The sequence below is a fragment of the Aythya marila genome (genome assembly GCF_965140915.1).
Source record: "Aythya marila genome assembly, chromosome: 2".
Taxonomy (NCBI): Eukaryota; Metazoa; Chordata; class Aves; order Anseriformes; family Anatidae; genus Aythya; species Aythya marila.
In genome coordinates this window covers 82001299-82028590 of record NC_139043.1, presented here as the reverse complement: position 1 = coordinate 82028590, position 27292 = coordinate 82001299, and the positions used below count along the sequence as shown (strand labels likewise).

The 27292-nt window shown below is 44.7% G+C and overlaps 1 protein-coding gene across 1 annotated transcript; it reads left to right on the top strand.

Annotated features, from left to right (window-relative positions):
* The first annotated feature begins 223 nt into the window (after positions 1 to 223).
* On the top strand, positions 224 to 23641 carry PXDC1 (PX domain containing 1). The gene is made up of 5 exons (XM_082752925.1): positions 224 to 621; positions 11501 to 11592; positions 11834 to 11951; positions 15947 to 16058; positions 21515 to 23641. The coding sequence occupies exons 1-5, from the start codon at positions 366 to 368 to the stop codon at positions 21630 to 21632; spliced, it is 696 nt and encodes a 231-aa protein (XP_082609051.1). The 5' UTR covers positions 224 to 365; the 3' UTR covers positions 21633 to 23641.
* The last annotated feature ends 3651 nt before the right edge of the window (positions 23642 to 27292 follow it).

Sequence of the window (27292 nt, the reverse complement as noted above, 5' to 3'; positions counted from 1 at the left end):
GAGGGGAAAACCAAATTCCTCGTCACGTCTGTGGCGTCTGCGAAACCGTCCCGGGGAGGAAGAGGAGGATCCCGCCGCCCTCCGCGGGGCCTTCGGGGGCGGCGGGGGGACGGGGGGATTTGGGAGGGTTTTGGGGGGATTTGGGGGGCCGCAGCCCCGCTCCCCCCTCCCTGCCCGGAGCCTCCCCCCCTGGCGGCGGCGGGGAAGAAGGGGCCGGGCCGCCCTGCTCCTCCGCCCCGGGGGTGCGCTGGGTGGCACCCCCCATCCTCCTCCTCCTCCTCCTCCTCCTCCTCCTCTTCCTCCTCCTCCCCTTAAGTGGGGAGCGGCGGGCGGGGCGGCTGGCTTCGCCCTCCGCCGGCGGCGGGATGGCCTCGGCCGTGTTCGAGGGCACCTCGCTGGTGAATATGTACGTGCGGGGCTGCTGGGTGAACGGCATCCGCCGGCTCGTCATCAGCCGCCGGGGCGACGAGGAGGAGTTTTACGAGATCCGCACCGAGTGGTCGGACCGCAACGTCCTCTACCTGCACCGCAGCTACTCCGACCTGGGGCGCCTCTTCAAGCGCCTCCTCGACTCCTTCCCCGAGGACCGGCCCGAGCTGTCCCGCTCCCCGCTGCTGCAAGGTTTGGGGTTGGGGATGCGGTGGAGGTGTCCCCCTCTCTCCCCTTCAGCCCCGAGGGGGGCGAGGGGACGGGACGGGGCTGGGGAGCGGCGCTCTGCGGTCGGCAGCTCCTGCCGGGCTGTGCGTGTCTCGGTTGGGTTGGTTTTTGGGGTGGTTTCGTGGCTGGAAACGAGCGGTCCCCCCGCCGCGGGGGTGGGCGCTGGGTCGGTGTTGGCACCCTTGGGGGTGCTGGGGGGGAGAGGGGCTAAGGGGGAAGCTCCCCAGCTTGTCGGCAAAGGGGGTGGGAAAAAGGGGAAAAAAAAAAAAAAAGAAAAGGAAAAGGAAAAAAATGGAAAAGGAAAAAAAGGAAAAAGGAAAAAAATGAAAAAGAAAAAAAAAAGAGAAAAAAAAAAAGGAAAAGGAAAAAAATGAAAAAGAGGAAAAAAAAAAGGAAAAGGAAAAATAGGAAAAAAAAAAAAAAAAAAGAGAGAGAAAAAATGCCGTCAGCGGCTCTTGGCAGTGGACTCTCGCGGCGCTGGGAGCGAGCGCAGTTGCTGCCCTAACTTCGTGCAGCGCAGGGCAGTCCCAGCAGCCGCGGCCCGAGCCATTTTCCTTCTCCCTTCCCGTTTCGGCAGCGGCTGGAGCGGCCCCGGGGGGGCTCCCCCTGCTCAGCCCCCGCTCGTTAACCCGCGGGGTGCCCTCCGTTTGCTGCGCGGCCGGGGGCTGCCTGCTTTTATCCCCGTCCTCGGCTGTCTGGGAGCGGCAGGGCAGCCCCGGAGGGCTCCCCCCGGCCGGGTCGTGTCCCCTCCCCCGGTGCCGGTGGCATCCCGGGGCCGCGGTGTCGCCTCCCGGCCGGGCACCGCCGCCACTCGCGGGGGCCGGGTGCCCTCTGCAGGCGGCGGGCGCTGGGGATGGGGCCCCGCTGGGGAGCTGGGGGCAGGCAGGATCGGGCCCTGGGGGTCCCGGACTCCGGCCCCTCGTTAAATTCGTCCCTCAGCGCCTCCTGCAAGAGCCTGGAAGCGCAATGAGGCTTCTGTGGAGTGCTGAGCTGGGTTCCTGCATCGCCAAGGCATCGTCAGGGCAGGTGCAGCCAGGTGGGGTTACAGTCGGTGCTTGGGGTGTGCTCGGCAGGGCCAGGTGACACACGATGTTGGTCCATGAACAGCTGGGAAAAACATCCTCAGATCCTGCCCGAGACCTGGAGCCAGCAACCTCCGCTTGCCCCTATCTCGGGAACAGACCTGGAATGAGCCAAAGCATCAGGCCAAGGTTTGAAAAATTGATGGCTAATGTAAGCAGATCGTGATCTATTCAGCATGGTGAGGAGGTGGAGGTTAAATCTGCTGCAGAGACGGAATCAAAACCCAGAATAGTTTGTAAGCAGTCACGGCGTGCCTCACAATTTCAGTAATACTCTTTAAAATTAAGGTGCTCCTGGGCTGAAGAAAATTACTTTGCCAAGTGTGTTTCTCTGCCTGGAGAACACTTCATCACGCCGGCATTTTAAACTGAGTGCCCACAGCCTTGTGTAACGTCATGAAGCTGAAACATAAAAATCTCATTTAACCGAGTGACACTGATGCAGAGACTTGGCTCTAAGCACAGGCTGCGTGGCGCATGTCTGCTCTTGAGAAAACTTCTGGGGTAAGCACGGTTTCTTCATGTCCTGTTTAAAAGCAGAGGTAAAGCTCAATGTGTTTAACCCAGCAAAAACACCTGACAGAGATACAGCCTTGCGCGTGTTAGCATTCAGTCATATAGATCTGTGTGTGTTTATATGCATACAGATGTATGTGCATATGTATGTGTGTTTGTTGGTGTATTTATCTTGGGCTTTCCGAAAGAATCTGAATATTAGCCGTGCCTTTTATCTGGAGGAAGTGGTTAAATGCTGCAAACCAAATTTGCATTGCATTGAAAGAATGCAGTGCTCCTACAGATTTGCTTAAGGAGCATTAGAAGAACCAGAATTATCCCGCAGCTTGGTCATGCTGCGGTGTGTTACAGTAAAGGGATGTGCTTGAGGAGTGCAAGGTTGAGCTATTTGATGTTACTGACTTCTTTTTGGAAGAATTTATATATTTTTCTTAATGTGAGCAATTTTAGGAAGAGTTGGTTGTCACCGTTATAGCTGGTTTCAGCAAACAGCCAACACCGAGCAGCAGTGTGCTCCTTTTCTTGCTCAGCCAGAGCAAACAGCACAACCTGCCTTCTCCTTCCATTTCTCCTCCCCTGCCCCTTTCCTTGCCCTCCACAATCTCTCCCTGCCCGTACTTAGACCCGCAGGGTGCTTTGTGGTTGCAGAGGAGGGGATGGGAGGCACCGCTTTTGGCGTACGCTGTTCGTCTCACCCCTGCTTTGGCAGGAGAAAAGAGGAGGTCCCCGTGGGGGAGCAGGGCATACACGCAGCCTGGTCTTGTCTTTGATAACTAATAACAGCACATGGCACGATGCGCTCCGTGCCTGCATCTGGAGCGTGTTATGATGCTGAGGGCCAAGGATGTTCAGCGACACCAGGCGTCTTACTAGTGAGCTCGTAAACAAGGTTAGATATGTGCATACCTGCAGGGTGACTAAACATGATTCACTGTGATGTTACCAGTAACTTGCTAGTATCTTATTTGTGTCTGAAGCGTGCCCAGCCCTTGCTGTAGGCAAATGCACAAAGAGGCTCACAGACAAACACAGGCTAGTTCACTCTTGACATTACTAATCTGTCTGTGCCTTGCTGTATGCAGAATAAACAATGTTTGTATTTAAATCACTGGATGAGAAAAACAGCCCCTGGACTTAGGAGCTGACTTTATGTTGGTGATTTAGAAGTCGTTGCAACAGACCCAGTAGGCGCTGGAAGCAAAGTATAAATCTGGAAACGCACTTCTTCATTTTTCCCTTCTGTTTTCTCTACCTCTTACTTCTAAGGATTCTTGGTTAAGATTTATCCTGGAACCTGACCCAATGTCAGTGCAGTCATCTACTTGTGAGCTCATTAGCAACCTTTCAGAGTTTGGGTTTGGTTTGCCCTTGGAGTGGCAGGGTGTTCTCTGGCAGCCCTGCTCTGCCCCATATGGGTCTGTGCTGCCCCATACCACTGCTCTGTTGCTTTCATGATCGGGACAGAAGCTCAGATGCTCTTCCAGCATGGCTGTTTGCCCCGTGCCTCGTGCAGCTCTGATACTCCGAGCTGTCAAGTCAGAAATGCTCTTCAGTCTTACACATTTTTTTCTTCCTAGATGGACTTCCTTTCCAAAGTGCTCATTCCCTCCCCTTTCTTCTTTCCATCCCTCCTCTGACTCATTCTGCTCTGTTGTGGCCTTTTTTTCCCTCGCTCTCCTTTTTGTTATTGTATCTGCTTCTCCGCTTGCTTTCCTCCAGCTGCACTCCCTTTTCTTCACCTTCACCAGATTGCTGCCAGTGGTGTTTACCTGGAAAAGCTCTCTGAAACTTCTCGGTTATCTTCTGCTGTGCTGGCACTCAACCTTTGTCCAGCTGTACAAGCTGTCCAGCAGCCGTGGAGGCTTCCCATGGAAACTCTGCGCCTGTAGCTCGCCTGGTAGCACAGAGGACATCACCCATAGCAGCCCCTGGGCAGTCCTTCCTGGGTGACTAATGCAGAGCTCAAGCTCTGAGGCTTGTGCCTGCCCTGCGGCGGGGTTGCCTCATGTGGGAAGCAGATGATCAGCTGTTTTCTGTGTTCGGGAAGCACATGGGAGGCTCCTCCGGGGCTGCGGTTCGAAGGACCTGTCCCAGGGACTTTGTTTGCCCACGCTTTTCGCTGTAAACGTTGCGTTTTTAACGTACGGTTTTCTATATGCTGCATTGTGCTGTTGTTGTTTACAAGGCCGTCTGGGAGGGTGATTTATGCAAAGAGGGAGCTCTACACAAGCAGCACAGTGGTTTTCCACAGACGGCAGCTGTTTCGGTGCGGTGACAATGCAGATAAATACACTGCATCTATTGTGCTCTTTCCATTGTTGACATTGTCAACAGTTCATTAGTGGAGCTTGCTCTGAGCTTCTGTCTGGCAGACAAAGGATGCTGCTCTCGGTTATCAGGCTCTAGCAGTGCTCTATGACTGAAATTAAGTTTGGGGCTTCTGCATTTTTTTTTTTTATTGGCTGAATTTCATGGTTCATCGGTAATGATGGAGATAAATGAAGCTTGCTGTGTTGTAACAAAGCTAGGCACAAGTTGCCTTTTTGTGGTGGGCTGAGGCAACCAGGCAATGTGTCTGGGAGGATTTTGGTGGGAAGAAATGGAAATGAGGTTGTTTCCTCGTGACAGTTCTCACCTGATAAGGAGCTGGCACTAAAAATGGTTGTAGGAGCTTGCATTTTTCATCAGGTGCTGACTGCTTTGTTCACTTTTATCTTGTGCTTCTTTGACATCTCGTTTCTTGTGGCTCATCAAGCATCAAGGCAGGGAGCTCTGTGGGGAAGGTCTGTGCTGAGCTCAGTCACTGGGAGGTACCATTTCCCCACGTCTAACACTCACACACACGTGTGAAAAATGTGTGTAAAACCCGTCAGCTGGAGGTCTGGACTTTTAACTTGCTTTTAACCCGCCTCCTGTGCTTTGCTTGGGTGTGCCAGCATCCTCAAGTGATCCTGAGGATCGATTTTAGCCAGACAGCTGTTTGAATAGTACTTTGTGCCATCCGTATTTTCACACCTGCGATGTATGAATTGCCAAAGAAGTGCTCAGCGTTAGAGCTGAAAGCACACAGTGCAGGCAGGGCTTTCAAAGCTCTATGTCTTTCAGTGTCTAACAGACTCATATCAATGTCAATATGCTCGTTGCTACCTAGTAAGACTTAGAAAAGCATGGAGTGGCTTACTTGCATTTTCTGAAATCATCTCTCTCTCAGAAACACTGTCCCTGTTTTGTTCCTCAGCAATCCGGGTTAAGAAGAGCAGCAAATGTGCAACAAACTGCAGACATCCAGCCCCCTGCACCCCTCTTTTGAACTCCACCATATCCTTTTGACTGCTCCATGAGCAATGCCAACAATATGTATCATGTCAGTGATACTCCATGAATAGTAAACCTTTTGTAAAGGTTTTAGAGACTGCAGTTGACTCCTGTCATACAATATGGATGGATTTCCTCACGAGAGGAAGGGGCAAGTGCATCTGCCCCAAGAGAAGGGTGCAGAATAATTAGGGAAGAAGCATCAAAGAGGAGCTGCCAGTGCTGCTGGACTAAGACTAGAGCCACAGCTAGCTCTGGGATCCTGTCCATCGTGATGAGAACCAGATGCCCCAGAAGACATCATAAATAACCAGCAGAGAACAGAAGAGTGGCTATCCTGGTCTCTGGTAATTGGAGAGCTGATATCCCTGATTGGCCCTAATTATCTGCCCTTCTCTGGGTCTTATCAAGCCTTTGGACTGAAGGGATTCCTGTGGTGTTATTTCTGCAGAATTATTGAGAAGTTGTGTGAAACGAGCTCTTACCTATCTTCCTAGCAGAGTGGCAGTCATCTGTGTGAGACAGCTTATGCATCTTCCCTAAAGATCTGGGATCCCTAATTGCCGCTCACTGACTTGTGCAAAGAGATAAGGGTGGGCTCAGGATCAGCACCTATAGGCCATAAATCTTTATTGCAGTGCGGATTTAGCAAAACACAGTAAGACTTCTGCCTCTATTTATCTTCTACTCCTTTTTTTCACTTTGATACCCGTTCTGCAGTTTTTCCTGCAGGGGACTGAGAGGGGATTGGGTGAGGAGGGCTCAGTGCAAAGGTTTAATCTTCATGTAGATACCGAAATACATAGCATTTGTACTGTCATCTCCAAAAAGTACACCTTGGCCTCTGTCCTTGCTCAGTCTCCTATACTTGTTGAACTAATTTTGAGAAAATAGGAGATCTCTTGGACATTCTTTGCTCCTCTCCCGACCAAAAGCCTCACGTGGAGTCCTTCAGCCTGGAGGGACAGGGTTTGCCCACAGTTTGAGATCACGGACCTAGCAACTTGTACACAGCAACCCCTCTCCAGACAAACAGATGACTTTGTGTCATCATTGAGGGCTGGCGCATGAGGCAAATTTGATTTAGGCATGAACTCACTCACTAGAGGACTGCTGAGACAAAGCAGTCATCGTGGGCATCAGCTGTCAGGACCACATCGTGATTTCATTACAAGCTATGCAGTGGGTTAAATGTGGCTGTCAAAATATCATTAGTTGCAGGTTTGGTGGCTCATATGGCAGTAATAGGACAGGCTATCAAGGCTTGTGTGTTGACATCTTTAACTGGCTCCCAGTTCGCTCTCCTCCTCAGCTGAACTCGTTTCCTGCTCATTTTCAGCTCCGGGCCTCTCTCCCACGCCGTGACCCAGCGTGCCAGGGACACAGCTGCATGCTTGATCCCTGAGTCTCCTGCAGCTGCTCTGGCACCAGGGTCCCCAAGCAGGAAGGATGCTGCAGGCCTGAGCTGCTGTTTGTGCTGTTTTTCCAGAGGTGTGTTGTTGTTACGTGTGCTTGGTCTCAAACTGGGCTAATCCTGTTCACCCCGTCTTCAGGACTCTGTGTGGGGTTCTTGATCAGGAAAGGGGTAGGGGGGATGTCAAAATGATCGTCTCCTCCCTTAAAATCAGCTTGCTAGTTCCAGGGGTTGTGTGCACAGCAGCACACTGCTAAAACCAAATATCCCAGGTACAGGCAAGTGCCACCCTTGGTCACACAGTGTGTCTGTATTGTCCCTCCCATGACCCAGCGTGTGGGCTCCCTTGTGTGCAGGGTGAAAAAAAAATCTTAGAGGTTTGTGGTGTTTGGCAGCAAAAGGCTTTGTGGTTAAAAAAAAAAAAAAAAAAAAAAAAGGGAGCCAGCAGGGCTCCAATTTACCTCAAGCCCTATAAACATAGGTGTTTATAGTATTTAAATCACTTGAAATGATAGTTAATTGTCCAAGCACAGTATGGGTAAGAAGACAGAGAGCAAAGTTTTCCTGGGAGGAGTTTGCACATGTTTTCAATTAGCAGTCAGACAGCAGCCAGGGCAGAGGGAAAGGCATGAGAACAGCGTTTCGCCATGACCTCACTAAGAGATTTCCTAGCCTTCAGCTCAGCTCTGTTGCATGACTGAACAAGTGGAAGAAAGCACAACTGGTTCCAGGCTACTGGTAGCTTTATTAATGTTTTCTCTTTATTTCAGGGCGAGCTGCCTGAAGAAAGGTTCTCGGGGTCAGAAAGTCCCTGATGGAAAGATAGGCACGTCTCTCAGCTCTATGGGCAGAGGGACAAAGGCATCAGGACATGCTGTAGCTGCCGTACGGACACTGCATACGTGGCCAGTGGATGTGCAGTGAGTGCAGTGTGCTCCAGATGCATCCAGCTTGTGGTGTGTTCGTGTCAGGATTAACGAGAGCTGGAGGTGCTGGACTGTCTACGAAGGCAGCTGGCACGTGCATCGTGTCTGTTTGTTCAGACGTTTCCAGCGTCTGGAGATCCTAGACCAGTTTCTGGTCTTTTTTTTCTTTTCCTCTGCCTTGTCAAAGCCTCAGAACGGAAAAAATAAGGCAGCCAGGGGAGAAAGCCCCACTCAAAGGGCAGCCTCTGTGCTCAATCAAGCTGTTAGTGAGGGCTAGAGATGGAAAGCTCTGGTGCAATTGTGACCTTTCTTAACATGAATCCCAATTCCTGCTTGAGTTGGCTGTGTGGTGCCTGGGGGGGAAAGGAGCTTGCAGCGGGCATCCTGGCCTGCAGGCTCTTACATCTCCTGCACAGGCTGGGATTTCCTGAGGTGAAGTCTTTGACAGGGCTGGCTGAAGGTATTCCCTTAATTGTGCTGGCAAAGCAGAGGCAGCAGTGTGCTGCAGCAGCGTGGGAGAGGAAATGAGTTGCAGGGGAGGGTGAAAACACCGTGAACCAGCACTGCTGCTGGAGACTTCACCTCAGGAACCCATGGTGTTGTTTCCCAGGCACGTGTGTTGTGGCTGATGACAGCAAGCAGTCAGCAAGTGCTGGAAGGGAGCAAAAGGAGGGATTGAGGCCTCCGTCCCTGCCGGCTGTGTGGGCAGGCAGTGTCTTGCTCAGGGTAGTGCAGATGTTGGGCTGTAAGCAATCCCTCGGGGTGTGGGATCGCAGCCCATGACGAACTGAAAGCCGCCAGGGCATCTGTTAACTCTTAAAAACAGAGACTTTCAGAATTATGATAAATGAGGGCCTAGTGAAACTTGGTAGCTGTTGCAGAAGAAATTACAGGGCTCAACATATATATATAGTGAGTCAAGTGGTTTCTGTGCGTTCGGTCTGCAGACGTATGGAAAGGAAAGCTGTAGCCCTGCCAAGCTCAGTTCCCTGCGACTGATCGTGTAAGGTCAGCAGCTCTACACAGCAGAGCTGTGTATCCATAGTCCTTAAGCACACGCAGAGGCATCGGTCCAGGCAGATGTATCGCTTGCTCTTCTTCCTACGCTGTCTGCCTTTTGGTTTTGATATTAAAAGCGTCGGTAAGGCACAGCTCTTACTGTGTCAGATGTTAGAAGTTGGCCGTGCCAGTTTCCGTGGGTTTGCATGCCTGGTGCCTCTCCAGCAGCTCGAGCAAGGAGTACACAGGGGCTGGAAATCCCTGGGGAAGGCAAGAAGCTGTAAAACCTCCTACTGGGTGAGCTGCGAGCATGCCACAGGCTGCTGGTCTTCTCCAACCTCCCTTGCTGAAGCTTAAAAAGGCTGTGCGGAGCTGCAGATGCTTCGCCTGATTACTAATGAGAGAAAATCTCACTGCTTGGCTGGTTGCCCTCTGAGTAGGAATGTGCAGTGCTGTTGGTGAGGTGGACTTTTTCTTTTTTTTCTCTCTTTTTATTTTGGCTGCTCTTGATTTGATGAGTATCTTCATTTGTTTCAAAGCATCCCTCCTCCTGGCAAAATACTCATTTCACCAACAAGTGCTTATATGGGGAAGGCTCTGAGGACAAGGGCGGATTTGAGAGCACATCCCTGGTGGGTCGGTGGCGAGGGGGCCTGTGTCCCTCAGCTCTCTCTGACGTGGGCTGTGGCAGGGGGACAGCATGGCTTGAATACCACACATGGGCTCCTGAGCTGTGTGGCTGTTGGCAAACTTTTTTTCAGGAGGGTGAAAAAGATTAATTTTTTATTTTTGAATGGTTTGAGCTTCTGTCAGATGTGGGCTGGGAACATACTTGAGAAGGGGCGACACGGATCCTCCCAGGCCCGCTCACACCCAGCAGTTAGGAAGATGAAGGGTGCTGGTCTGCAATTCAGGTCTGAGGCGTCAAGCACAGCCCTGCTAATATGCAGTCTGTGGACCCATGCGGATGAGTTAATTTGTGTTTACAGCCTTTCAGAGAGTTCCCATGCAAAGCTGCTCTGCCATGGTATACACCAGCCAAAGCAGGATGTGCCGCTGCCATGCTTACATGCCTGTGGGTGCGTGCCGCTCTGCAGTCAGGAGAGGGAGAGAGCTGTGCCAGAGGAAGAAGTGGTAGTGACACTGACAAAAATGGCAAAATGAGGGACTATTGAGCAATAGAAAGACTTTCAAGTAAACCTGGCTGCTCTGGAGACAATCTCTGTTTTATTTAGCACTGTAATCTGAGGAGAGCTGACAGTTTCCAAGTCACGCTTTTTTTGTCTGGAAAGTTTGTATGTGGTCACGTCACACCAGTAACGCAACATGGACTGATGCAGACAGAAACATTTCGTGAATGTTGGCTTGAGATTGTGTGTATTTAACAGCTCTTTCTCGTCTTTTAAATACAGAGGTGGAGATACATGCAGAAGACTGCATTTAGAAAGCTTAGTGCTTACAATGTCAATATATTGAGGTCGTTTCTAACAGCTTGCCTTTTGGATGTTTTTCTCTTTTTATTTAGATGGCTTTGATTTATTGGGTCTTCTTTTGCTCCTTTTTAAAAATATTTTACTTTTTGTTTAAACCAGTGAATCTTGTTGAATTTAGTAGTCTCTTAGGTATTTCTTTTCACATATGTATCTTGTTCTTTGGAAAAGCGGTGCAAATGTAGAAGCAAAATGATGATTAGGTTAGAACAAGTGAGTTACAAAGACCAGAAATAAAAAGGCTGTTAGAAGGATGTGAGGTACTGGGGTTTGCTTCTCCTCATTTTTCCTGTGCGTGCATATGATGTGCTAGATTTCCCTGAGCTTGCCAGGAAAGACAGAAGTTACATATGCCCTGCAGATTATAAATATGAAATTTCTACAGTATTACACTTGAAGATCCCTGTATTGAACAATTCAAAATTAGAAGCATTGTAATGCGTCATTCAGGACACTAGAATGCAAAAATTCCTCTTTAATCCGTCCTGCAGCTCTGTGATAATTCAATGATTTAAGGGAAAAAAAAAAAAAAAAAAAAGAAAGGCAAACAGTTGTTTTGCACTTGGAGAACATGGCACTGAGAAATCTTCCCTGGACTGTTCATTGGTGTTTGCATTCAGAGAAATACAAGAGTGCTCTCGAAGGCTTTTGTTTAGCTTGTGTTTAGTCTTTTCCTCTGATCTGTGGGTTGCATTTTTTGGCTTCTTTGGGCTTTCTTTCAATTTTTATTGACATTGAAAGGATGAATCATGGTTCTGGGAAGAAGAAAACAGGCATTTTGATTATCATTGCTGGGAATGCTGTGTAGTGAAACTGTGGGTGAAGGAGTAGGCAGTTCTACTTCTGCTTGTCTTGCAGCTCCTAAATGTGATCATAAACAGCTGAACTTGTGTCAGGCCTGCAACTGTGCTAGTAACTACACCCACCTTAGTTTGGGTACACATTTTGTGATCAATGTGGGTTAAAAGGCTTATTTCTGGAAGGCATAATATTTGAGGTCTTTCCACATCTTCTTGATCAGCTGCTTTTGGGTGCTAAAGTGTGTGTACACATGAAAATGTGCTTTTGCCTATGCTCACAAACTGTTTATTTTGTTTCTAGGGCTCATCACTATAAAAGAAGCCCATGACATAGAAGCCAGACTCAATGAAGTGGAAAAGCTTCTGAAGACTATTATAAACATGCCGTGGAAGGTGAGTAAGTCAAGTTCCACACTTAGCCTGGTTTGACTCCTCCTTGATGGTGACACACACTCTCATGCCGATTAGAAAGCAGTGGTTTTTGCCAAACTGTAAAAGAAGCAACAATTTGAGTGTCTTGCAGAAGTGATGAGTGCCTGAACCATGTGATGACATCTCCAGGCAGTGGGATGGAAAGGGAAAAGAGGAACAAAGCAAACTACTGGCAAAATAATGGACGTCTTTCCTTTTTTAGTATTCAAGGTCTGAAGTAGTCCTCACATTCTTCGAGAGATCTCCTTTGGACCAAGTTCTAAAGAATGACAACGTCCATAAAATTCAGCCAAGCTTTCAAAGTCCAGTTAAAATATCAGGTAAGAGTTGTTTGCTTCCTACAGTCAAGACAAGAATTAAAGAATGAAAATGACTGCATTTGCTGTTCCCTTTGTTCTTTCTCCATCAGCAATTCAAAAGATAGTTCTCCATAGTCTGCTTTATAACATAGAACATATAATTAACCTTGACATACTAGGCAATAAAATGACAGGTGAAACTGAAAGCTGAGTTCAGAGAAACAACATGAAGAAAAGGCAGTCCTCACTATTGTCGCATATGATAGTGTTGTTACCACTTAGGAAGGAGATTTTGAGCTCTTTACGCAGTTCTGTAAAAATGTAAGCTCACTGCTCAGAGGCTAGCAAAAAAGACAGTGAGAATATTCAGAATTATTAGGTAAGAAATTAAGAAGAACCACCACATCTTGAATACAGTGTGCTCTGGTCTCTCTATCTCAGACAGGACATAATTAAATTTTAAAACATACAAATAAAGGACAGGGGCTCAAATAATTGGACAGCTTCTCTACAGACAAAGTTAAATAAATAAATACGTTTCAACTTTGAGAAGACATGACAGCAGGAATGTAATGGAAGCCTACAAAGCTGTGAATGGAAGGAGGTTGATTACCCTGTACTTGTCACCAGACAAGAATTGTAGGTTGGTAGATAACAGCGTTTAGACAAACAAAAGAAAGGTTATAATATTATGTTGCTTTCATCTGGAACACGGTTAAAGAATGCAAGTAATTGTCATAGGATATCATGGAGCTGAAAGCATAAATGACTTCAAAAAAAAATTAAGAAAATGGAGCAAAAGTGCATTGAGACCTGTCACAGTTGGAGACAGCAAGTTTCTAAACCCGGAGGGTAAACTGAAGACCAGTATCACTTCTATACTTGTCCATCCTTTCAGTCTGCCCCCCTTAAATCTGCTACTGACTGTTGTTAAAAGGTCTGTGGATATTTGGCTTGCATGGTTTTGTATTACTACACTGAAAAGCTTCCTTTGAGCCTAGCGGGAACTGCAGACTTCTCCTTTGAAGGTTGCAGTCTGTGACCTGTCCCACAAGGTGGCAGTTTTATTGTCACCAGAAGAGTTTATTTTGGTGGGTGAAATAAGAGTGAAATACTGCATAGTCCTCCAAGGTGCCTAAGATGTTTAATATTAAATACATCGGTTTCCGTAGGTACTAACCATATATTAGTTAATGACTGGTCAGTGGATCAGCATGCTAAGGATGTTAATGCTGCATCTTAAGGACTGATCTCATAAACTGTTTAGATTTTTTTTTTTTTTTTTGTAACTGATCCTGAGCTCTGGTTATAAACAAACTAGTCATGGGTTAAATATCATCTTCATAAATTGGTAAATCGCTTGTGAACCTACCAAAAACTATTTAGAAAAGTACCATGTAACACAGAGCCTCGATGAAAAGCGTGGTTTTGCCAGCCTGTCTGGGCTGGTGCCTTCTTGTAGGGCCCCCAGGGCCAGGCTGCAGTGCAGGACAGGACCAAGCTTGTCGAGAAGAGCCTCTGGGGTCGTACAGCCAAGGGGGTGACGTGGGTATGGCTCCCTGGGCATGAGAGATGGGAGCCAACAAGTGCATCTGACGCTCCGCCTGAGAGCAGGGAGGTTTGGGTGATGTCTTGAGCTGATATAGAAAGCACAGGTGAAATTCCTCATGTGCATGTTTCCTAACATCAGTCATCCTAGGCTTTGCTATGTGCTTTACTTCTGAACACCTGGATGTTGGCTCTTGAGAGCATAGTCACTATTTTTGTCCGGAATATGTTGCTACTCCATGAGAACAGAGGTTGCAAAGTGGCTCCTAGTACCTGCCCATTATGAAATGAAGGATCCGAACTATATGCTATAAAAATGTACCACTGAGAGCAGCCACGCTTTTAAACCTTGTTCCTTTTGCAAACAGGTAAATATCAAGAACAGGTGTATTTGGAATTGCATTGGTTAAAAACTGCACTGTTGCTTTGGCTTGATTGTTTTTGTTTGTTTGCTTTGGTTTTTGATTTATTTATTTTTTCTTGTTTGGAAATATTTCCTTTAATTGTTGTGAAGGTGTGTACCCCCTTGGGGCACACATACTGTGCATGTCTGAGAATGCCACGCTTGGGTACAACAGAGAAGATGGTGGAGATGAATCTAAATTCACAGGGAGGGTGTCTGGCTGAGGGACAGGCTAGCAGTACAGGGAGGCCTTCTGCGTGTGAAGGAGCTGTGGAAACCATGTTAGCTGAACACTAACATGTTTTGTTTTAATCCTAAATTAATTTTCATAGTCGAGTCATACCTAATTAATTGGAGGAAGATTGGAGAAAGACCTATATGGCTATTCAAAAGCATCATGTGGTAATTTTTTTATCGTTCAACTGGCTGCTGCAAATAAATTTTTAAAACATAGGCGGAAATCTGATAATAAATTGGTCTCTGCCTCATCTGAGTGTTGCGCGCTGGGAATGGCTTCAGTGTCTGGAAGTGCTGTCAGTAGATGGCAGTAAATGTTAACGTCCGAAGCAGTTTGCATTGCAATGAAATGCTGTAACTTTTAGGTCATGTCAAGGACACTAGGAAAAAACTGTGCGCTATTCATGTTGGCCATAGTGCAGCTTTTTGCACGGCTGCAGACTCAGAAAACAGGCAAACACGTTTTGTGCTCTCTGAACAAACAAGCTGTCCCCTCACGTGGTCCGGTTCAGGGTGGTAGGTGATGGGGATGAGAGAAAGCCCCCATCCTTTGATGAAAGCTCAATTTGAATGTATGATGTAAATTTTATTCTGCAGTATGATGTTGGCTCGAGATGAGTCATGACTGAAGGTGATTCTGCTGCTTTTCAGTGTTTTTACCACCTCAAATGTATTCTGCTGAAGTGGGTTGCAATAAAATACAGATTGAAAGTTGAAGATTACTTTCTCAAAATATGAAAGTGAGTTCTGGCTTTACCTTTAGGTAGTAATATGCAAATGTGCACTTAAAAATTACCTCCTCTCTGCTCCCCTCTCCTGCTCATTGCTTGAGCTGTGTAGTTGAAATTGGTGCTTTTGAGGCAAGGTCTTAGGCATTATTCCCTGTACATATCTCTTCTCTCTACCATATTTACTGCCACAGAAGAATTTCATTTTGCTTGTACTGATAACTCAAGGATATAACAAAGGGTCCTCTTACTTTGAAGAAATGATCGGTCATCCTGCTTAAGCTGGTGCTGATTTAAATAGAGAGCATTTTCCTTTTGTGTTGGCCCTAGCCTCATCTAAGATTGTGTGACCAGAAGAAAAATCCTTGTGATTTGCCTAGTTTGCCTTTCTGTCTAATACAGATGTGGATTAACTTCTCATTGATATCAAATACTACTCTTTAGTTAGCAGCTCTGTCCTTGGCGGTAAGTCAGTGGAATTAGCTGTAAATTTTAGCTCTTCTGGACTGGAGCTTCTTACACAGTAAGAAACAAGTAAGCAGAGAGTAAGCAGAGTTGTGGGCAGTATAGCAGATGATATTGTTTTACATGACTTAAAGATGCTGGTTGAATTAATTTGGAGGGTAACTTTTAATTTCCTGTTTATCTCCTGTTGTGGGGTTTTTATTTATTTATTTATTTATTTATTTATTTATTTTTTCTTTTCTGCTTAACGTGTTTAAGACTTGGAAATCTGTCCAGGAAAAGTATCATTATGAGAAGTGGTAGATTGCAGCTATATAGATGGGCTACCACTCTTCTAAAAAATGATGCAGATTTTGCCACTGGCATTAGTGGGACTGAACCTGGGTTTTGCTTCAAATGCTCTGTATCAGGAGTTGTTTACATGAATAAAACTACTTAAGTGCTGGCAGTTTGTAGGTGTTAGAAGCTATGAAACAAACTCTTTGTTTCTGCTTTCCTGTGCAGATTTTCAGTGTCACATGCATATCCCATTTCATAATCATTTCAACTACATATGACATGCAGTTGTTTTCCAGCTTCCTCTTTTTTTTTTTTTTTTTGGACTCTCATCTTGTTTTTCTTTCTTCCCCTGACAGAAATCATGCGATCAAATGGATTTTGTTTAGCAAACACTGAAACAATAGTCATCGACCACAGTATACCCAATGGAAAAGAGAAGCACCTGGACGTAGACTCAGCAGAACACTTGTAAGTGTGGTTTGTCCATGAGTCGTGCTGTCAAGTTTGAGATAAACTCTCAGTTTTTGGCTATTTCTTTCCCTCTATGCCTTTGCCAGCAAAATATTTTCTGTATGGGAGCAAGACTAGTGCAGTTGTCATTCCAGCTGGTTAAAGATTACTGGGCATGGTTGCTAAGGCTTCGCAGCTCTTTACATTAAAATGTATAAAATGGCTGTCTGAGAATTATTGACCCCAGGGAGCTCAATCCTCTGTGTATCAAAAAGCTGTGACTGTCATAGGGACCCTGACAGGTGAGAACAGAACAGCTTTTTCTTTCTTGTGTGACTGTGAAGGAGCTGACTTGATCCCAGATTTGGAAGCTGGAGAATCCTTACTGATGAAATATCCCAAATATTTAGGAAGCAAAACACCATCCTTAGAAGAGGGGGAACACATCCCTGAAAAAAGGAAGCTGGGCAGCTGCTCAGGTGCTGCCACATGCTCTGAGTTGGTGAAATGTGTATTTCATTAAGAAGGGGTGAAGTTGGATTAGCCTTATTTGTAAATTTTGCTTGTTAATGCATGTGGGTATTCTGGGGTCAGAGACCAGTAACCAGAAAGGTTTTCATGTACATATAAAGTCAGTGACTATAATGACAGATGGGCACCGATGGCAATAGGCTCCTAGAAATTTCTGTGATGGAAAGCGATTGATATTTCAATGAGCTGCAGGTAATGAAGCTTTTAAATATTTTTAATGAGAAACATTGACCTACATTTTCATTAGAGCAGTCAAAATGATGGAAACAGAGTGCTAAATGCCTTATAGAGGCTTTATCTTTGAATACAAGGCTGTCTTGCCACGTTTGAAATGTGATCATTGCCAGTCTGCAGAAGGATTTAGAGCTTGACGAGATTTTGTCAGGGGCTGAAATGTATCTCTGGCTCCACTGTAATTTCTTTAAAGCCATTCTATTAACTTTTAAAAGAACCAGGGTTTTATCACTTACTGTTTTGAACCTAGACCTTGCTAACAGCATTAAGCTCATAAGCTTATATTAATGAGGTTGAAATGATGTGCTGGAGATAATTCTATGTGGCCAGTGTCTGGAAATTAATGTTGACAGTTCACAGTGGATCTTGTTTTAGTGCTGAGAGTGATAAATAATTGGAGCAGATTACCAAAAGGCAGCAAAAGACTTTCCATTTTTACTATTTCAAAATATTTTTATTTAAAAAATAAAAAAATAAAATTAGTCTTGATTTGAAAAATGTGCTCTGGACCAAGCAAAACTTAGTAGTATGGGTTTGGAAATTGCTGTCATCTACTTGTCATCCCCTTGTTTGTCCTATATAGAAGGTCAGAAGATACTAAAGCCAGTATGTAGTACTAAATACTAAAATACAGTAAAAACTGGAGGATCCCTTTGTTTTCCCAGAAACTGTGATAGAAGAAACAAATCCAGGATAACAGCCTGGCTTTGTGGATTTGTATCTTAACTTCCTGAAGGAGGTTATATCAGAAATGAAGAAGTTAATAAATGTTAAATGTCTGTTGTGCATGGTACCCTAAATTTGCTCTTCCTGTAGCTGTATATTGAAGCTGGAAAGTAGTAGTTAGGAAGTAATGGCATTTGTGTAGAACAGCTCTTTTGTAAAAATTGATTTTTTTATTTTTTTTAAAGAAAAGGTTTTCTATGTTGTGCTTTAAGTGTAGGTTAGTAGCCCAGAAAGGAAGTTTTAAAATCTTTCGGAATCCTATTCAGTTCCCTTTTGGTCTCTGTAAAATTGGATTTATGGGACCCATGTTTTCTGTTCTGAAATTAGAGTTAATTCCTTGTGGACTTGTATATCCTCAAATGGGAACTTTTTCCTTTCAGCAACATTAAACTCCATGTGGGTTTTGGCTGCGGATGTGCTTGAATCAGACATTTTGCAAAGCAAACTTGTATTTTTTGGATAGAAGCACTTGGATCTTCATCAGGTAGCATTCGTTTGCTGAGGCCCTGCTGCACTGCTCAGCTGCTGGACTGCCTACAGTGCTACCTACCAAGCAGCCCATCAGCTGAAAAGGCTGAAACTTCTTACAGAAGAAACTAGTGTTTTTGCAAGTTGGAGTTGCTTACTCTGTTGTTCTGAAGTACTTGCTTTCTTCTTCCACCATTTTTTAGTTGCCAGTACACCGTACTATTGCAAAACGTGGTGAACCCAGTGCGTTTGGTCTCCAGGTGCCATAAAACAGTCCTCTTATATAAGCTTCTTTCAGTACTCTGTAGACCTCAAAGAAAAGGTGGTGAATAAGCACATACGAACTCTGATTTTGTTAGAGAGAGAACCTTTCCCTGCGAGGACTGTTTGCACTTCTGGCTTTCCAGCCAGCAGCAGGCAGCAAAGGCTTTGGAGCTGGATGTGCTGCCTTTCTGGCAAACTCATTCCAGTGACAGATGTGTATTTTCAGGATGGTGCTGCTGTCATCATTAGCATCTTGCTATCCGTGGGAGAGGCTTTCATGGGTGGCAACGCAAAAGTAGGTGGGAGCTGGTCAAGTTAGATGCCGAATGTTTCCAGGAAAGCAAAATCCTGCTCTTGTCAGGAAAAGAGCTTTGCAGAACCCTGTGCCCATTTTTCCTTTCCAGCAGCAAGGAATCCTTTCTGCCTACCCACAGCATGTGAATGCCACAGCTTTGTACCTTGTGTGCTGCTTGTAGAACCTTATTGGTAAGGTTGAAGAACCACAAAATCTGTGGGCTCTTCACGTTGTAATAGTCTAGTTTTCTATAATTGATAAGAGAGGGAAAGAAGAATATGAATAGCCTTCTTGCCTCCTCTTCTGGCTTTGTCATTCTGTCTGCCTCACTGGTGTTTTATAACCTATTGTTTCTGAATCACTGGTGGTCTGTAAGATAACACAACATCACCTGTGAAATAATTGTAGGAAACTAAGTCAAATTTGTTCTGTGCACCTTCACACACATAAAGCTAACAAACAGCCTGGTGGGAGTAGAGGAATGAACGTATAAACCTTCAGTGTTCGGTGTAATTTTTATGTGCTTGTAAGTAAAGAGCATAGTGACAGCACTGCAGGAGAAAATGCATGATTTTCTGTTCAGAAAGTGGTGGTCCTCATCATTAAGAGTTGAGAATGACCAGACAGGAGTGTGGAAAAGACAGAGCTGTCCATGTCCATATATTCCAGGATGTATGGACACTGCTATCCAATAACCCATGATGCTTCCAAAGAAAGTGAGTTTTGGGGAAGACATGGAAGTAGGAGATGTTTTCTGTTTCTTTATCCTACCATGCCTGTTTGTGTCTTCTGAAATACCTGAGTTTCAGGGATATCTGAGTCCTAGGGCTTTCTAGTTTGAAGTTAGAATGAAATCTGCAGTTGTCCTACTTAACTGCAGGAGTTTAAGTAGTTGATGTGAAGATAGATGCAGTTTTAAAACAAATCATTTTAAAGCTTTCTCTGTTTACCTGTTATTCGGAGAGCTGAAGTATGCCAGTCTAAAAAAAAAAAAAAAAGTTAGAAAATATGTCCCCTAAAGGGACATATCCAATAGTCAGAGCTAGGTTAGAAATTATTTTTCCATCTTGTGCAATTTTTTAGTTTCCATTTTTTCACTCTGTATTAAATGAATGCATGTTCTTTCAAAATACTAAAGTGACAGTGTACAAAAAAGAAATTTGACAGTTCTTCAGGTCCCTGGCCTGAACTAAGATGAGATTTAATCCTTGGTCTGAAGTGACTTGCTCTTAACTGCTAGGCTATCTGGGAAGAAGTAAAATGTTTTCTTAGTGCAGAAATCGCAGCCTCCTTGGAACTGGAATGTGTGTCACTGAGGAAAGTGTAGGTTTTAACAAGTTGATGCCTTCTGGTTGACAGTAGGCATGAGGTGCTGAGTGATCTTTGCAGAAATACGAGTTGTAACACAGGAGGTAGGAAGTGAGAAGGAAAATACCAAAGCAAATTAAACCAAATTTGGGAATCTCTGTATTCAGATATCCTCAGCTTATCAAAATCTAGATCTCATGCTATGGGGAGGATACCAAGGCTCTGTGGAAAGGATGCTTTAGTCATTGTTTCCTGTTTGTCTTAAACATTTGTCCTTATAGAAAAGCCAAATGGAGAGAAGGGACTCATAGCCTTTCACTTCATAGGTACAAGTTCAGTCTGGATACAAAGGCAGTTTCTGTTCCACTTTTGTGTGGGAACAGTGGCATTTCGTGTTGCTGCCAAATGCTCTGAGAACAAAATGGAAGAATGTGGACCTCAGTTTCGTGACTCACTTTACCAGAGTTCACTTGCTGCTTCCTTCCTTCGTCACAACTACCTTTGAAAATCAGAGAGGATGAGAAGATTTGCGTGTCCTCACTGTCCTGTGGTTGATTCATCAACACCAGGCTGTGTTGAGGAGGAGGTGGACAGGATAAGTTCTGAGTACTTTCTATGGAGCTCTTCCCATACCACAGGGAAAGCTCTTCTAGACTCATAAAAATCCAGTTTCAAAGGTATTCAGAATTGCCTGATAAGAAAGGCTACATCCTATGAAATCATTCATTCATTAGTAGGAGAGGAGCCCTAGGAAATTAAAATCAATTAATAATGGTTTTGATCCAGGTCACCTCCAACTCAACACGATCACCAGATGTCATGAGATAAGTTCAGGTATTACCATGACAAGTGCTGTGAAGAGTCAGTGTCATACGGGAGAGGAGTGATAAAAGTCCCTTCCACTGAAGACTGCTGTCCAAAGAGATGTGGAACTTGCTCTCCTAGTGTGCTGTGTGGCTGTGTTTTGGCACAGTTTTAGAAGGGAATAGCCATCCTGTTTTACTGAAAGTAAGCTCTTTTGCCCATTCATTTCCACAGGTTACAAAGAAGCAGGTTTTCTTTGTAATTAAGGACATGGAGAGCAAAGTTTTTCATTTCTGTCTCAACCCTCTTTAGTAAGTGCTGGATCTGGGTTTACTTAAGTGGCAGAAGATGCCATTTCTGGTCTCTCCACACTAGCACAACAATATGTAGGCTGAAACTGTAACTTAATGATTCATGGTTGATCTGCATGGACCTTGTTTGACAGCTTCTAAAGTTTAAATCTCAAGCTGCTGAGAGACGGAGATACTGATGATTTCATTCAGAAAAGGGTTGGGACTCTAGATCTCTGCCTTGCAAACTGAGCTTTGCAAAGCTGAAGCTGCAAACGAGCATTAGAAAGACTATCACAGTAACACTACTCAGGTGCAAAGGAAGTCAGTGCATTATATTTACTCAGAAATTTAACCTGAGATGCCAGCAGAGGCATTCTTGCCTGCAGCCCTTATTCCAAATGACCTCACAAATGTCTTTTCTCAAAATTTCTAGGGATCAGTCTTCAAATATTCTAGCCTTCTCTTCCCCCAGTACCTTTCTTCAGATTCCCTTGACTTTTTAAAAATAAATATTAATGACTTAATGTCTTTTTGGTTTGGTTTCTCCTTAGGTTTGAGAGTGTGAGTGACTTTACCTCAGAGCTAGAAGACAGTGATGACCCAACAGCTTATGTCACCAACTTGACGTACTACCACCTGGTCCCATTTGAGACGGATATTCTGGACTGAGGCTGTTCAGTGTTGCAGTCAGCCAGCATCCAGCCAACCTCTTCGTCCACAGGTGAATTCTCTGCTCTCTCCAGCATTGCAGCTCTGTGAACATGGCTGTGCAGACAGGACCAACAGCAGAGAAGTTGCAGCAAGTACACCACAAAGCTGGCTTCGGAGTCTGGCCTTCCGGTGTGTCTTGCAGAGACATCATGTGAGGAGATAACTGCTTCGCTGCTGACAACAAACGCGTTTTCCATGAAAGCAAGGCAGCAGAGGCTTCCTGGGGCTTGAGGAAATCTCTGCAATGTCTGTGGCAACTGTGACTGATACAGCCATGAAAACTCGTGCTGTGGTGTGCTGTCACCCGTGCTCCTTGGCTTGCAGTGCAAGTTGAGGCTTCCTCTTTCAGGATTCCACCAGATGTCTCGACCACACTTTTTATGCTATGTAAACGAGAAGGCAAGCAAACCAGCTGAATTTTGTCAGTTCCCTCTGCCGTTGCTAAATGGAGGCTTTGCAGGTCACTTTTTGCTCAGCTACCGGGTGACTGGTGCCTTACATGAGATGTCAGAAATACCATTGAGTGCCTCCAGGACACAGGACACATGAGCTGACTGCTTTATTTCTTTTAATTGTGGGTTTTTATAAAATCCCTGAAGAGATGACTACTCTTACCCTCTTTCCATGAGTAAAGCAGACAGCAGCTGGCATTGCAATGGACTGCACACAATGTTTGGGTACCTGGATGATGTCAGAGATCGGGAAAGCTGATGGAAAAGCTGAGCTGCCCTGCTAAGAATGGTCAAGGCTATGACAGGCACTTGGATATGAATTTTGTCACGTGGACCAGAAAATGTGAATGGTGCTTACAGTTGTTTACATCAGAGAGATAATTTCCTATGCATCTTTCTCCCCAGAGGATGGGGAGGAAGCCAATGAGATTTATAACGTGTTTGGACTGAAAAAGAATAAGCTACAGTGTGTCTACAGTGGTAGGACATACACTCTCTCCTGGGCTGGTGAAGCTCGAGGAGTCTGTCTAGCTTTCTGGGATATGCCTGGGGGCCTGGTGCAGGCCTTGTCACGTAATGCTCTTGGTTTCAGTGGCATTAAGACAGTGGGAGCAAGAGAGGGATTGGACCCTACAGCATTAAGACAGTGGGAGCAAGAGAGGGATTGGACCCTACAGCATCTTGGCTACTGAGTAGTGCAAGGTTACAACCTCTTCGGGGGCTCTCTCTTGGGGAGCGCTGTGAACTCCCAGCTCTCATTGTCAGTGTTCAACACTCGCCAGCGTGACCTGTCATTGGGCTTCTTGTGATCTGATTGCAAACGTGAATTTGAAAGGATTGAAACGAGGAGGAGTGTGTTTTGGATGTTTCCTTGTAATGGGGCTTGTGTGGTCCTGAAGAAGTTGGTACAATTCCTTCTGCAGACTTCTCATTTCTATCTGTAGAATAACAGTCAAACAGCATTTGCTAATGTAAATAATAAATTATTGAGAACCCTAATTCTTTTACACAGTATGTTTTCAAAATATATTTTAATGAAATAAAATATAACTCGCCTTCAGTAAAATTTCTGCAGCTTTAAATGGTGGCTACTTTTTTTTTCTCCCCTTCTTGTTCTTTGGGGACTCTCTCACAGTCATGCCAAATTTTCATTCTTTCTCTAGCAGTTTTGGAAAAATGCTGAGCTTTGGGAACTCTTTCTATGCTGCTCCACGAGTATGTGCCATCTCAGCATTATGGACAATACGTGCGCAGCCTCTTAGCGTAACTGTTGATCTTGTGAATGTTGTTCAATACCACTAAGTTTAGTGGAGGAATGCTGCATCATTACAACTATAAGGTAAATCAAGTCTGGCACTCACAGTTTTTAAAGATAAAGCAGATTCTTGTACATAACACTTCTAGAATAGAAAGGTGCATGTCCTCACTCATCCAAAGGCTTTCTGCACAGCCTCTTGAATTCAAACAGTGGGGTTTTTGTTTGTTTGTTTTTAATCTCATTATTTTTAACTCTTCTGTCAGTGCTTTCAGTTAACCGTGGTGGGGGTTAGTATGTAGTAAATAAATATGTTGGATTGGGAGTTGGAATATTTGATTCCAGTTCCTGGCCCAGCTCTCAGCCTACCATGGTGCTTTGGGTAATTCTGCTTTGTTGCCTTATGCCTGAGTTTTTTCTAGAGTAATGTTTTTTAGAGCACCGCAGTGTCATTGGCTTTTGATGCAATATTTTCCCCTGGTTCATTTGAATGTTCCTATGAATTTTTAACTCAGTGAAAAAGTGCTCTGGAAATGATAAGTAGTTAAGTTATATGTTATAAAAATAAAGTATTGCTAATTTCTAAAAGGTACAACCACATTCCTCATGAAAAACAGCTAAGCTGCATGGACATTGAAGTCTTCAAGGAAGGGGAAGTGTAGGGCAAAGGAAATTTTTTACAAACAGAAGTTGCACTGTTTAACTTGTATTTTTCAAAAGACATTTTAATCAATTATTTTCCAGAGGTGATTACCTAATTGATTTCACTTAACTAAAATCTAGCTATTTGGTAAATCAAAGCAATATAAATCGTTGCATATATTACTTTGTGCAGAGAGTTAATGTAAAAAGAAGAAACAACACTAATTTTGTTAAACCACTGCAATTTTCTCCTGCAGACCAGTTCTCTACAACTTAAAAGTTCAGAGTATGAATTATGCATATGGTCAATTCATAGGTTCAGAATAGATCAGTGATGACGTAGAACCAATATCATCTTTGAGGAATTAAAATAAATTCACATTTACAGTCCAAGATGCAATTTATGTGTGCACAAGGTTTTGTTAAAAGACTACTAAGACTTTACTTGAATGCAACAGTAGAAATTTAGAAAATTTCATTTACGTTTCGAGTGAAGCTTTCTTGTATGTGTATGTTACGGTACAGTTTTCAGAGCTTTCTACATTTCTGCAGGATTCTATTCCAGGCCAGCTGTCCTTCAGCTCACGTCTTAAAATACTCTGAATTACTCTATGGGGCCAGCCTGGCACACAGTTCACCTGCAGTTGAGCCCTGTAGAGAAGGCACATGTGTTCTGCTGTGTCCTGCCAGCCCTTCATGTGGTGCTTGGGCCACTCCTGTTGGCTTTCCAGGCAATGTCCTCTGCATAACACAAGTGTGAGAAGGTCTGGGCCTGTGGGACCTGCCTCAGCTGAGCCATCAAGTATTGAGGAGCAAATAAAAATATAGTCCTAGGTACTTACTCCCTGGGTAAGATGTGGTTCTTCTTTTGGAATCACCACAAAATATCCTCGCAATTGTTCGTTGGGGCAGCTGTGGAGGATTTACAGGGATATTTTTCTGTTTTACAGAGCCCTTTTCGGGCATTTTTAAGTCAGCAGATTTGTGTCACATCAAAATCTCTCACAGAAGAGAATTTATCTCAAAGAAGTGAAAAGCTTAAAAAAACACAAGTAACAACAACAAAAAGCAAACAACAATTTCTTAGCTGCTGCTGCTTCTTTCACCTTGGTGGCTGAAAGATTCTTGTCTTGTAGTTGCTTCTCTGGGAGGATAAAAAAAAGTCTTGAGAAACAGGAATTCATCCTGACATCTATGCTTAGCTGTTCCTTAATTTCTGTCCAGGGTTGATTGTCACCGTGCTGCTGTCACTCCTTCATGGATCCCATCAGGCAGGAGGAGCTCATTGCCACCTGGCATCCACATGGGCCGTGTCTCTGGAGCTCATGGCTGGGTGGTCACACCAGAGCTTCTGCCTTGCTCCTTGGCCAGTGGTGGTGGGGACTTTGAGCTGATCTCCAGGGGACTTGAGCTGATCCCCAGGCAGGGGCAGGGGAGGATTTTGGAGCACAGGCAGGCTTTACCCATCCTAGATTCCTAATAACTGGGTGGGAAGTGGCCATTTCCATGGGGCAATCCTGATGAAAAGGAGTAAAATGGTGGAGTTCAAATGACTTGTGGCCATGGTTGTGGTGAGTTAACATGTATTTGTCTGCAGGGCAACACTGCCAGTTTATATGGTTGTATATGAATGAGTCTCTGGAGGTACTGAAAGTGCAAATACATGGGCAAAAGCTGTCACTGAAGTACAACCCTAGTGTTGTGGTGCAGTGACTTGCACAGTAAGTGGAAAGAAACTTCTCACCAAATCAGCTGCGTATGTTGGGCTCTCTTGGCTGCTGGGACCAGGCAGTTACAGCTGCTTTGCAAAGGTTTTCCCTCACTTTGTGGGTGTAGGAACGGGGCTGCAAGGCCTGAACCAATGCCAGCACAATTGCTACAATTTGTTGTAGCAAATACCTTTAAAAAAGCCAGCACTGGATTCCAAGACTGGATTCTTTTGTAGAAGGAATAGTCTGTAGCTCAGCACCAACCTCTTTAAAAATGTATATGTGAATGTTTTCCCATTGCATCCCATAGTAATGTTCATTCCTGTACCAGTCAGCTATCTCTGAATTCCCTTCCTCACACATACACAAATTATTCAGACTATTTTACCAGTCAGCTTTCATCAATATAATTGCTTCCTTATGGAAATATTCACACCCTGAAGTGCTGTTCCCAAGTTTTATAGCAGACAAAGCATTCCCATTTTCAGCGTAATTTCTTCAGGCTCTAAAACCATTCTCATTATAATTAACACTGTTAGTGATACATACATTGGGGGATTTAGGTAAGGGAAGAACATCAAGGTAATATTATATACAATATATCTCTATCTAATAGTTGGAGAATTCGCATTCACCTAAAAGATTAGAGCAACAGTGAAGATGTGGAGCTTGCTCAGATGCATTTACTATTGAATTGTATGAATTCAGACTTTCTTAGGTTCTCCTAGGCCCCATTAACATTACGCGCCTGTGCTTCTTACAGTTGAAGTGTATAACCCCACATGCTCTGGTGAGAGAGAGAACAGTTCAAACTTCCACATCAGCAAGAGATGACTAGGACAGACTTTTGCAGTGCTTAGTCTTTGTCCCAGTGCTAGCAGGCAGATACCGTGCACCACAGGACGGGAGGTGCCACAGAGGTTTCAGGTGCCATTCGTCACTTGAAAGGCTGCTTTTATGGGAACCTGCTCAGGTGAGATTGTAAAGAAAAGCTTCTTCATCTCTAAAGATGCTTTTTCAAACACTGCGCAGGAGTAAAATTCATTTTCTGCTGCCTGGTGATGTTAACTGCATCTCTGAACTGAAAAGCTGATGGCTTCTAGATGAGCTCTCTGCTGTACAAGGGCCCACTGCTGACAGAAAGGGCTGGATTAGACCCAGCTCCTGCCCAGGCTGCAGGCACCAGCTTCTAGTGTACAGAGTCTGTTAAACAGTTTTCAGAGGCTTTTAGATAAAGAAAATAGTTGATAAAAGACAGATGATGCAAGAAGAAAACCCAACTACACACTGAATCTTGAGTAAAACCATCCTGGCATCAGCTTTGTGCATGTGTTTTCAAATGAAGTTAAAACAAAACAAAACAAAACAAAACCAAAGAAACAAACAGGATTATTCTCTAAAATCTCTTACAGCACAAGTTGGAGCTCTATGTCAGGCTTTGTGTGTTCTGTTGCAGCTACTTCTGACACAGCCTGGCAAAAAAACAATGTTTAGCCACAATTGCAGTATGTGTTTATAAGGACTGTGAGATGCTGAGCCTCCTTTGGCTCCCCTGGCATC

Coding starts and splice junctions, on each gene's coding strand:
- PXDC1 (XM_082752925.1), top strand. CDS start 366: ATGGCCTCGGCCGTGTTCGAGGGCACCTCGCTGGTGAATATGTACGTG. Junction 622..11,500: donor CCGCTCCCCGCTGCTGCAAG/GTTTGGGGTTGG, acceptor TTTTGTTTCTAG/GGCTCATCACTATAAAAGAA. Junction 16,059..21,514: donor GTAGACTCAGCAGAACACTT/GTAAGTGTGGTT, acceptor GTTTCTCCTTAG/GTTTGAGAGTGTGAGTGACT.